Source organism: Poecilia mexicana, unplaced genomic scaffold, assembly GCF_051168715.1.
Source record: "Poecilia mexicana isolate PSO_F unplaced genomic scaffold, ASM5116871v1 scaffold_8, whole genome shotgun sequence".
Lineage (NCBI taxonomy): Eukaryota > Metazoa > Chordata > Actinopteri > Cyprinodontiformes > Poeciliidae > Poecilia > Poecilia mexicana.
Genome location: NW_028263377.1, coordinates 24,222,600 through 24,235,383, shown reverse-complemented (window position 1 = coordinate 24,235,383; position 12,784 = coordinate 24,222,600). Strand labels below are relative to the sequence as shown.

Sequence of the window (12,784 nt, the reverse complement as noted above, 5' to 3'; positions counted from 1 at the left end):
CATGCACAAGGTGCTCATCGTGACTGTTCTCACCCTCTCTCCCGCTACATGAAACCCGATAGTCTGACACCATGGCACACATTACAGCTGCCACTTTGAACGAAAACAATCAAAGAGCAATGTGCATGCTCTGCGTGCTCTTTCATTCTTGTGTTTTATTTATTTGTTAATTAAAAAAATATCAATGTACATAATTAAATAAAATAATGATAGGTACTGCAGTGTATGCAGAGCATTACAAGAACAAAGAAGAGTGTTCTGTCAGGTCAGCGTACACTGTCAGATCGTCATACGCTTGGAACGAACTCACGGCTATATCTGTCAGACACGTCATTATCATATCATTTTATTTATTTAGCAACATAGAATCATAACATAGATCAGTGGTTCCCAAACTTTTTCTTCTGCGCCCCCCCAGTGGTTTCCAAACATTTTCTGCACCCCCCCTATGGATTACAAATGGCCGTCTGGTTGAAACGATGCATGTGACCTGGGGGGGTAGGGGGGGTCAACTTTTTGGGGGGCAAAATGAATGTACGTAGCTGAAAATAGACACCAACATCTACAAGGTACTTGTTAAGCTTAAGGTGCTGTATTGATATTAGCTAGTCATCTTTTAGCTAACATTACCTGCATCCAACAGCTTTACTCAACTCAGTCGGTTAGTTTGGAGGGAAAAACTGTGAAAAGATCTTTGCGTTTTGCTGGTTTGCTGCCTTGATTCTAACACAAACCTACGTAGCTCCGCCCAGCAGCAGCAGGTCTCCTTCACAGGTGTAAACCCAGCGCGAGTGTCTAGCGTTCATGTTGCGTTTAAAGGCGGCTCGGAAAAACAGGTTACAACATGTTAACAACGGATTAAACAGTTTTAACTGCTGATAAAAGTGACAGAGGACACAAATATGGGAAGTGTGGAAGCCTCTACAGTATCAAATTAACATAGGAATAACAGAGTTGGCCATTCTAAGGTAAAAACCCAGCGCATACAGTGTTCATGTTTTTTTTTTTTTTTTATCCAGACAGCTTCCCGCGCCCCCCCTGCAATGACACGGTGGGGAGGGGAGAAACAGAAACACTTTATTGGTTGGATTTTAATCGGTGCGTTTTGCATCCAATGAAAACAAAGATGTTAACAAATAAAGTGGACAGTACGCTGTACGTTTAGTGATATTTTAACAGTTGTGGTCTCGACTGGTCTTGAAATAAAATGGCGAGTCCTCAGAGCCCAAGACCGAGACGAGACCAAGACCATCAAAAAATGGTCTCGAGACCATTGGTGAGAAAACATGTTTCTTTTAATTAAAACAGTACAAACTGTAGCTTACATGCATATGTAAAGTAAATACAGTGCACCAAGTACCCTGCTCTGAATAGTTTGATACCTTTTTAACCCTGACACTTAACATCTGAAGGAATCACTCTAAGCCTGATGACCTAATCACTCTCCTGGTGAAGCAAGCAGTGAGTGAGCAAGGGGACAGTTGGATGTTACGATACTTGCTGATGAATATTGATTTTTTTTCTGGAAAGAAAATATCAATATATATCGCAAAATCGATATTATTACATAGCCCTAGCCAACTCTCACATTTCCTGACTCTGACAAAACTGTTCAAATGAGAGCAGTATTGTTTAATCACTGACTGCATGCCACAACTAACTAACTAACTAACTAACTAACTAACTAACTAACTAACTAACTAACTAACTAACTAACTAACTAACTAACCCTTCTGGTTCCTTCCTCAGATCATAACACACGTGTGTTTCTCTGTAAAAAGAAAAAACAGACAGAAACTTGGCTTCACTAAGGTGTTCTCTGTAGCAGCTGAAAATGTTTTGTTCTTTTGGAAACTGTTTCACATTTGTGCTGCACAAAATTCACCAAACACTCAACCAATCAAAATTTGGCTTTTCTTTTTGACAACTCAAATATGTTTTTTTAACTAAAGAGGGGAAAAAAAAGGTTGCAGTTAAAATAAAATTAAATGAGATCCAAGTCCAAAGCTGATTTAATCTAATTTGAGAACCTTGATCTGATCTGCACCTACTGTGGAAGAAACCTGAAAAAATCCAACATTTCTAACAACTAACCTAATAGAATATAGCATGATAAAATACTGTTAGCTTCAGTCACAGCTTCTCTCTGTCCCATCAGGCTATGACAGCTGATAAACCTGATCACCCACTCCAACCGTTGGGTCTTGGTGAAAGACAGCCATCATCCCTGCTGGAGGATCAGGAGCTCTTGACCTCTCACACAGCTCTGAAGGTCAAAGGACACGCCTCCTGGATCCACACCATCACTGCAAGCAGTGCTTGTTGCACAGCCAACACTCATTTCTTAACATTTAATTAATTTATCTTATCTTATCTTATCTTATCTGTTGCTTGTTCTGACCTTTTCTGTCAGTCACTGCTCTGATCATTTACAGTAACACATGTTTCAGTATTTTATAAAAGTGACTGAAGTCAAAGTTTCTTCATGTAAAAGCAGGAAAGATATTAGGGAACCAAGCTGGTGGTTCATGTTTGAGAGTTTATGCGATAAGGCAGAGAGTTTTTTCTCTCAGGTGGGGCTTCCTGGTTTATTCACCAGTTGAAACACGTCCAGTAGGAGAGTTTTATCTTATCGTTGAAAAACCTGTCTACAGGACTGCTATTATCGCTCATATCTGTGAAGAGACAACGAAAGGATGAGGCTTTCTGTTTCTGTAAAATGAAAGTAATTAATTTTTACTGCAGCACCCACACATATCATATCATGTTTGAATTAGGATGAAAATACATTTGAAAACAACACTAATAATAAAAAAAAATCTACTAATTCAGGGTTTTCTCTTTAAAGCCAAGGTAACTTAAATCTTTTAATTCATTCTGAATCTTTAGTTTCATTCTGAATGTTCAGATAACTAAAACCACAAACTAAAGATGTTATGATGTTTATTCCAGTTTCTGCACCTGAACACTATTGTGATGTTTCACTTTGATACTTTGACAATTTAAAGCCAAAAGTTTCATTTAACCTTTCTGATTTGTATTACCATTTCATGTATGAAGTTTGAAGTCATTGTGTAATTATTTCATAATAATCATTTTTTTCAACATTTTTTCAGAACCGGTCCATCAGCATAGAAAAGGAATTGTAGCTTTTATTTTACCTGCTTGAAGCTGAAAAGAATTAAATTAGTCTTTTATTCTGTTGACAGGAATTTTATCTGTAAACCTTTCACTTTCTGTTGTAAAAAGAGCAAAGATGGAGGAAGAAAAAATATCTAAACAGCTTCAACAATAATTGTCAACATGTTTATGCTGATGAAACTTGATGGAAGCTTTAATATGAGCACAGTTGAACTCGTACCAATCTGGCACTTTAAGGTCTGTAAGGTGATAACCAGACTGAACTCTGAGAAGAACCTGGACTGAATGTGATGTTAACACCTCTTCACTGGAGTCCAACACATTTACTACATGAAGGTAAATGTGAACACTGGCAATGTTCAGATAATGTTCCTGTTCAGTCAAGTTTCCAAAAATCAATAATTATTTTAGGAAGAAACATAAAACTAATCATATTAAAAATGTAGATGAAAATCACAATACACTTTAATATTTGTTGTCTTGAATAATTCTTTTGCCACAAAGACATCAGATCTGTTTCAATCTGTTCTGACATTTAACAGGTTAGATTATAATGAATGTATCGTAATAATGATGTCATTGAGTCCCTTATTGTATTGCTACAGGTTCATGTTTTAAATAATTTCTAAATGGTTTCTGGACTCAATCAGAACCACTGATCTGTTATTCTGTCTTGATGGAGATGGTTACTGTGATGAATTTATTATGATTCATTTTATGTGTTTGAAGTATATTTCTTTATTGAGGGACGATGGCGAAGAAGGTGGCAGGACTTTGTCCCACAATAGGTGGGTTGCTGGTTCAATTTGCCTCTGTTGTACCTCTGTCAAGCTGACTGTGGCTAGTAAGCAGCGTTTGCTCAGTGTGTGAATGAACGAATGACTGAATGCAGTGTGAAGCACTTTGGAGTCATCTGGACTTTATAAAGGTGATACAAGTACAAGCTAAATATCATCTTTCATAGAAATAATAAATTAGAGCTCTGACTTATTATTTCACAGATATATAAGGAATATAGTTTTATAAATATGTTGTAAAACAAAATACCTTAAGACTAGCACGGTTTTGCTTTTTCATCACAGATCTCATAATCAGTGTTTTGGGTCATTGTTTCTTTGTAGAAAAGCTATGAATGTATTTATTGATGTTTCATTACAGAAATATATTTTCAAAATATCCAAGGTTGTTTCTCTTAGTTTCTCACAAGTTTAAATTAGTTTTGATTGAAAGTATTTTCTTCATTTCTGTGTATGATGAGCCTGAAGCTCTCATTCTGTTTAATTGTTTCCACTTTAATGTCTAGTTATGACTCAGTCCGCTCTTTATTTGGGGTGTTGGTCAGAACACATCAGTCATCAGGGAGAATATACGTTTTTAAGATAAACAGGATTAATGACGTAACAATAAGGCTGGGTTTCCCAGCTTCTTCCCGAAGCAGGAAGTTTAGGAAGATTTTCTTCTCTGATCTTCAACGCAGAACATCTTCACGGTCAGTTTGATTTCATGTTTGCACATTTAAAGAGTTTTAAAAATTCACAAAATAAAGGAAAGCTTAGCTGATGTTAGAAGAAAGTTTTAGCAGCAATATTAATACGATTCTTCATGTTTCTGTTGAGGTTTGTTTCGCTCTTTTCTCCCAGTTCTTTTCTGCGCTTTTATTGCATCAAACATTTTTATATTAACAGCAATTATCTAAACTCCGTGGAGGTTTTTCTGGCTGAACAGATTGAATAAATTAAACTCTGCGAGTTTTTTTACCCTGTGCGCGGTCCGGCGGTCAGATTTTCCTACCGTAGCACCGGGGGGGGGTCTGAGGGGGCTTGAACACGTCCCTTTTATCCTTGATGCCCCTAGTGCCCTTTTCCCCCCAAATTTCTTTTTACACTTTTTCTTCTTTTACGTTTTTTAATCTGTGTGTCAGGAGGCCTGCTTGTGCCCCTCAGCAATCATACGTGCCTAAATATAATAATTTAGCTAAATGAACTAGTCTCAGTCTAATAATGACTCTCAGAGCCTCCATGTTGTTCAGACACCATGGTGAGGAGGAGGAGGAGGGGATCTGAACCTCTAACTATCAAATTATGGGCAAGAATATTTTTCATACGCTGGTTTGTGAATAAAAACGTAGGTCTGATGTTGACGTTAGAAAAACAGTATTTATCCTCGCAATAGCAGGAAAAAACCCGCCTCGCCCCTAAACACAGAAATGCTTCGGCTGCAGAGAAACTCCTGACTTTAACTTCATCAGGCTGCTAAAAGCCCGGTTCTACAGGCGGTCCGAGTCGGTCCCACCGACAGATAGAAAGAATATCTTTATATTAGAAACGGTACTGAGACTGTCACCGTGTCGCGACGCAGCTCAAAGCCCGGTACAACCACCCGGTACCACCACCCGGTACCACCACCCGGTACCACCACCTGGTACCACCCGGTACCACCTGCTCTCTGTTCGCTCTGCTTCTCCTTAACGTTCCTACCAGGCGGGTTAAAGGCGCTGCTGACGGGATCTGGGCTGGAGGTTCACGGCTGTGAATAGAAGTTACTGCAGAACCTCAAGTGATACAGGAAGATTCGGCCCATTTAGAGTTCACAAAACAAACATCAGAGAAAATACTGTAGCAATAATTCGGACAGCAGCTTAAAGCCAAACATGCCACAATTAAATGAATCAAAATGTCCCCAAAGCATCGGCGGACTGACACAGGGCTACCGGGGGATTCCAGGTAGATTCCAGGTAGATTCCAGGTAGATTCAGAAAAGCGCATCGCAGCGCCTGTTCATGCAGGGCCGGCCCAAGGTAATATGGGGCCTTAGACAGAACCCACTGCCCCCTGAAACCCTTCCTACAAATAAACTCAGCATCACTAACAGTGTTTGTAGATAAGGTGAAGTCTGTGAGACGGAGACCAGGTTTATTCCCCGAGCTTAAAATTAATCACTGATTATTGGTTATTATTTCCTGTGATGTATTTGTGAACAAACCAGCTCAGACACAAAGATTATACCATATTATAGCAATGATAACACACTATCAAGATGATTCTTTAAACTTTACAAAGTAAACTTCCTAATTAAATCCTAAATGTACAATTTTTTTCTCTGCTGAATGCATTAAATAAAATTTAATAACATTGTCATTCTCTATAAATGAATGCGACAGATTTAGATCTATGGTCTGTGTTACAATTAAACCATTTCTAGGGGCCCCTGAATGTCTGAATGGCCCCTACCAGCAGCTACTGAGTTTTCTTTGTCTTGATATTGTCATGTTGAGATTAATTTGTTAAACCCACATGCGCAGAACACACTCTGGAGACGGGTAGAGGTTATGGTGATTTATTAAATACAGTGCTAACAGGTATGTACAAGGAGGTCCGGAACTGGTGCTCGTCTGCGTGGTTCTGGATGCAGGTAAGAGGGGTTCAGAGATCGTGGGAATTGCAGTCCAGCCAGAGACCTACTTGCTGGTGAGCTCGTCTGAGCACGGAGAGGTGAACCGCTAGGATCCGGAGCTGCAGGCTGGAACGAGGGCGTGAGTTTTTCTAGAGGGCGGACAGGTGAGTGGAGGGAGATCTCAGACAAGGTGCCGGAAGGGATCCGCTTGACCAGGGATCTGCCACCGACAGAAACTGAGGGCTGGTCTCAGGGACGTGGCCACCAACGGGTAGACTCCGCGGGGTCTCGAGGATCTTAGGTAATCTGCCCAGGTTCGTAGAAGTTTGAAGAAACTCTGGGCTTCACGGAACGACGCCTAGGAAAGGCAGCACAAAAGGAGGTTACTCGGAGAACGGGTTGGTCGGAGGTGAGCTACAATGATGTTACCATCACAGGCTAACACTCTGGTACTGGAGCGTCGGCGGCTCCGTCCTGATAAACCCCTCCAAACAATGGTAAGTAGCAGCAGGTGTGCAGCTCCAGGTCCACGCCCTCCACAAGGTCCCAGGATGCCCTGGTGGAGAAACTAGAGACTCCCCAACCAGCCTTCCCCAGATCCTAACAGATATCCCAGTCTTATCATTCTAGATCTCAGAGGAGCCAACACCAAACAATTATAGAGTTAACCCCTTTGAGCTTTTTGATCTAAAGCAGCCTGCAGCCAAGGTTAACCCTAACCTTAATGTCTAATAATAGATATTATTATGGCTTAATCAGTAAAAAGGCAGCAAATTTGCTTATTCAATACTTCATAACCAGCGACCTTTTCTCCTCTTTCTCCTCTGGTCTGTTTAACAGCTTCAGTCTCAGATCAGCTCAGCCTCCAGGACTGTCAGCAGCAGAAACAGAAACTTTAAACTTGTTGGGGAAAATATATTACATTTGCTTTGCATTGTCCCCATATGATGGCAATGATATAGTAGGATCCAGTTAAATTATTGATTAATATGGGTTGCTGCTATGTTGTTGTATGGTGTTTCTTATTCAATGTGCCCTTTTTTAACTTAATGCAGGGCCCCCGCCCCTCCAAAGGTCTCTGCACGGCCCTGTGTAGCACTGATAGATAGCTAAGTCTATCTGTCTGTTTTACTGCTATATTTTTAGTTTACATGTTTTATTTTGTCTTGTGCATATTTTTGTTATGACTCTTAATTTGAAAGGTTTATGTCGAATCCAGCATGTTCGCTGGGGCACCAGAAAGAAGATGCATATGGTATGAAAGCATTACTTTAGCAAGTGACTGTAAAAACTTTAAGTTTAAGAATTCATTTAATAACCTCATTTCTACCTCGAAAAGTATTTAGAGCCATTTTAGCCAAAACTAAATAAATAGATATAATAAATAAATGAGTAAAGTAGATGAATAAATGAGAAAACAAATAATTAAATGGGTAAACTAAAAAAATAAATGAGAAATTGGCACCTTTATTCCCATTTTGGCTTTATTTATTTCTACATAGATTCTACATAGATTTATTTCTGCCTGGCCCATTTTCATTTTCCTATTGTCCTTTTTCATTTATCCTTTTCCTATCATGGGGTGGAGGTGATAGTGGTGAGAACGAACGCTGATGACCCAGGTAGAGATGAAAAAATGATGGCTTCAATAAAAAATCCACAAAAACAAAAATCCAAACAAACAGGCAGCACAGGGAAGAACGGAAGGCAAAAAGGTCCACGACTGAACAGACTGGCACAGAGAACAATGACAGACGACGTTAGATGAGGACCCGACAAGAGACAAAGACAACAGGTGGACTTACATATGCAGGGAGGGTAATCAGGGAATGAGACACACCTGGGAAGCAATCAACGGGGAGGACAGGACAGGAACACATTTCCAATTTTTAGTTTTTATTTATTTGTTTTTCATTTTCCCATTTTCATTTATGTATTTTTCATTTATCCCTTTTCCTTTATCTATTTTTATTTAATCCCTTTTAATTGATCTATTTTTCATTTATCTTTCTGATTTATCACTTTTTCAATAATCAATTTATACCTTTTCTTTTATCCTTTTTTCATGTATTCTTTTCCAATTTTCCATTTATATTCTTTTTAAATTTTCCAGTTTCATTCATTCTTTTCATTTATTCTTTTTCAATTTTCATTTTTTTTTTATCAGTTTTCCCCCAAAACTGGGAAAAAAGGAGAATTAATAAATGCTAATGAGGAGGGGCACGTCATCAGGCTACAACTTCTCCGCTGTACTCTGCTAAAAGGAAGACGGCGACCTACCACTGGCTTATCAGTGAGCTGAAGCTCAGCAACTTTATTAGAAAATAAACTCATGACTATATTTTTCGAGTGGCCAGAACGTGAACAGCGGCTCTCATGGACTCAGAGCTTCGCCGTCGGGGCTTTTCATAGTTTGGACAAGTACACCTGCAGCAAACAGAAAGGGGTGGGGACGGACCACTGTCAGTCTCATACCTTATTTGGAAATCGGACCATTGCAATCCGGAAGTGAAGGGGCGCTGTTTCCTATACTTCCGTTTTTATTTTGAAATCTGTGATATATTTTCACCTTTAGGAAAGAGTTTCACTCTCAGAATGTATTTGAACTTCTCTCTTTTATTTACTTTAGCGCAGCTCACAGTTTTTTGCAAATTCTGTAGCTTTCGATGTACTTCTAAATCTGTTCCTCAGTCACATCTTTTCGGGCCTGCTACTGCCTCTAGTGGCATGGGGGTGGTAACACAACTAATGTAATTACATTACTAAATCAGAATGAGGGTTCTCCTCAAGTACCTTGGCTGTGCCTAGAACTGCACATTTCTGGACTGAGATGTCTGATGTTGTTCCTGGGATCTGTTTGAGCCACTGCTCCAGTTTGGGGGTGACTGCCCCGAGGGCCCCGATGACCACAGGCACCACTGTGGTCTTCACCTTCCAGGCCTTCTCCAGTTCCTCTCTGAGGCCCTGGTATTTCTCCAGTTTCTCCTTTTTCCTGATGTTGTAGTCACTTGGTATTGCTACATCCACCACAACGGCTTTCCTCTGTTGTTTATCCACCACCACAATGTCCGGTTGGTTCGCCATTACCATCTTGTCTGTCTGGATCTGGAAGTCCCACAGGATCTTAGCTCGGTCATTCTCCACCACCTTTGGGGGTGTCCCCCATTTTGACCTCGGGGCTTCCAGTCCATATTCTGCACAGATGATCCTGTACACTATGCCCGCCACTTGGTTATGTCGTTCCATGTACGCTTTCCCTGCCAGCATCTTGCACCCTGCTGTTATGTGCTGGACTGTCTCAGGGGCCTCCTTGCACAACCTACACCTTGGGTCTTGTATGGTATATATCACCCAACCACATTTGGCCAAGACCAAATGTGGTCGGGTCCGAGGCGAGACCATTAAAAATGGTCTCGAGACCAAGACCGATCTCAAGTACTACAACACTGTTGTGCTCTTGAGATTTATTATATGAAAGTTGTCTCATGGTTTTTGAGTAGGCAGCAATTACAGACAACAGGAGACAAAACTAATTAATTTGAAGTTCAGGTTTTTTATATTGCACCAATTTACGAGACGTTATCTCAAGGGAATTTACAAAACAAAAATAAATAAAATGTAATTTTTTTGTAGAAGAAAAGCAAAAAGTTGGTTGCAGGAGAGCAAGAATGTTTAAATGATGGCAGCATTACCTCAGCTGAAGCCAAACTTATGAAAAGGAAAAGCTCCTTACAAGTCCTGATCAAAACTAACAGAGATTCTTTGTCATAGGAATCATCACCTGTGCAGGTGGCCAGTGAGACATATGACTGATATTTACATATTAAAATAGTCTGATAATCACATTGTAATTTTTAAACACAGAAATGGAAAATAAAATGTAATCTACACCCACATGGTGGGGAGTATTGTCTCTGTAAATGAGCAGGAAATTTTCTCTATATCTAGAACTAGTGCTTGGTATTTTTATTGAGGTCATGAATGTTAAGGTTCACTTTAGGGTTTGTGCAGAAAGAGAAGGACAGTGAAAGACTCATCGTGTGGCTCGTTGTGCAAGTTTGATGCAGAAAGATTTTAAGTTTTCCTAGAAGCTAAAGTTGAGTAAATATAAAATGTAAATCTAAGTTTATATGTAGTTGTTTTTATGTAGACTGATAGAGGCTAGCGCCCTCTAGTGTCTATCTGTGCATGTTGCTGCCAGAGACCCAATCCTGCCAATTATTACCAAAGCCAAGAGGAAAACCCAAGACTATATCACAGAAAATGATTTAATTCCAGTTTTTTTATCTTTCTTTTTTACAGAATGGCATCAAAAACAGTTCAGATTATATTTGTGGCTCTCGGCGCCATCGGGCTGCTTGGGGTCATCATCTGCTGCGCCCTGCCTGAATGGTCTGTGGGACATCTTAGTGATACGGTAACCAAAAGGCATTTTATGATTCAAATTAGCATAATAATTATGATTAGTTAGCTTTAAAGGTTTTTTATTAATCAGCTACTTTTTTATGTGTTATTGCATAATTTAACCAGAATGTCTTTATAACAACTGTTATAAAAATGCTGTAGAAATGAAACATAATGTTGACTTTGCAGTTTTACGCCTCATCAGAAACTTACAGATTCCTGACATCATCTGGGCTTTTCTAAACTGTTTAAAGACTCAGTGAGATTAATTTATATAGACTTCTGGTTTGGAAGGGAGTTTAAAAATATTCTCAAAAAAATAAAATAAAAGAATAAAAATAAAAGGCATAATTTTGACATTCAGTAAAAAGAAATTAATTTGATTTTTCTATCTGATTTAATATCATACAGCATGTTTAATAAATTGTATGTAAATATCTGTTTCTCTGTGTTTGGGTGGATAGGAAGTTCATGTAGGTCTGTGGAAGACGTGTGGAAAGCACAGTACTGGACCGCAGGCGTGCGTAACGTATGATGGCTCCATGGTATCCTCTGAAATGCAGGCCTTCAGGGCCTTGACCATCATCAGCTGCATGCTGGGTATTCTCAGCCTCCTCCTCCTGCTCTTTGGTTCCGACTTCACCCCATGTGTTCAGAATGAAAACACCAAACCCAAAATGATCCTGGCAGCCGGAGTGGGCCTGATACTGGCCGGTCTGCTGGTGATCATCCCGGTCAGCTGGTTTTCAAATAATATGAGCAATGGACCAGAGGGACTGGTGGGAATGAAGCTGGGAGCGAGCATCTATATCGGCTTTATAGCTGGTTTGATGTTGATGCTGACTGGAGGTCTGCTCTGCTACTTAAGCAGATCCAGGGGCTGAGGAGGAACCGCCAGCTTCTTCAGCAACAGAGTTTAAGCTAAAACATACAGAATGTAGAGGCTTGATGGAAGGAACTGGTGACCAACAGATGGGCAGACAAGGGATAAATTTAGGTAAAAACTGGGAAGATGATGTGAAATTATCATTTCTATACTTTTAACATTTGGTGTTTGACTTTTAACATAATTTTCCTGAATGCTGGAAAATTAGATTTCAGTGAACTTTTGATTCATTTTTTTTATTTGCATATTAAAACTGTTTTATGTTTATTTTCTTCATACTTTCTTAATTCCAGTTTAAAAACCAGTCAAGATAATTACTAACCAGATTTGCTTCAATTTCATGATGTTTCTCAGTTTTCTGCTTTACTTCCTATTGATAAAACATTTACTGTAACTATTTCTATTTTTGTACAATAATCACAACAGATCATTATCTCTGGTCAGATGTGATTGGAAAATAAATAAGATGAATCAAAAAATTCAATTTCATAGAATATGATTAGTTTTACAAAAATATAGAAAACATTACTTAAGTGAAAACTTCAGCTGATTGATTCTTCATCTCATATGCAAGAGAATATGTTTACAAAATTATGTGTTGTAATAAAGTTACCATCTGACTTTATTTTATCGTATATTTCAGCTTTTGCTTCTGTATGTTTCATTTTAAACAATAAATGAAAAGTTTTTTCTGATTTTTCATAACTTCATCTGTTCATGAGTTTTTCTTCCCTTTGTTAAACTTTAAGATTCACATATCTGAGTTTAAATAAAAAAGATCCTAAAATCTTCACAAACTGTTTATTCATTTCCAGCATTTTGGTCGTTTGGCTCAGATGCCAACAGTTTAATCTGCTGACATCAAACCACAGCAGATTTATGAAAGTTACAGAGTTTTGAACTTCCTCATTCAGTTTATAAGTGAAGCCAACGTTGCACCATTTCACATTCGAAGATCCA

General features: G+C 39.0%; 1 protein-coding gene across 1 annotated transcript; it reads left to right on the top strand.

Moving 5' to 3' along the window:
- Nucleotides 1-4,581: 4,581 nt before the first annotated feature.
- On the top strand, nt 4,582-12,529 carry LOC106913107 (claudin-4-like). The gene is made up of 3 exons (XM_088007754.1): nt 4,582-4,630; nt 10,837-10,951; nt 11,403-12,529. Exons 2-3 carry the CDS (start codon nt 10,838-10,840, stop codon nt 11,820-11,822), a joined length of 534 nt encoding a protein of 177 aa, XP_087863880.1. The 5' UTR covers nt 4,582-4,630; nt 10,837; the 3' UTR covers nt 11,823-12,529.
- The last annotated feature ends 255 nt before the right edge of the window (nt 12,530-12,784 follow it).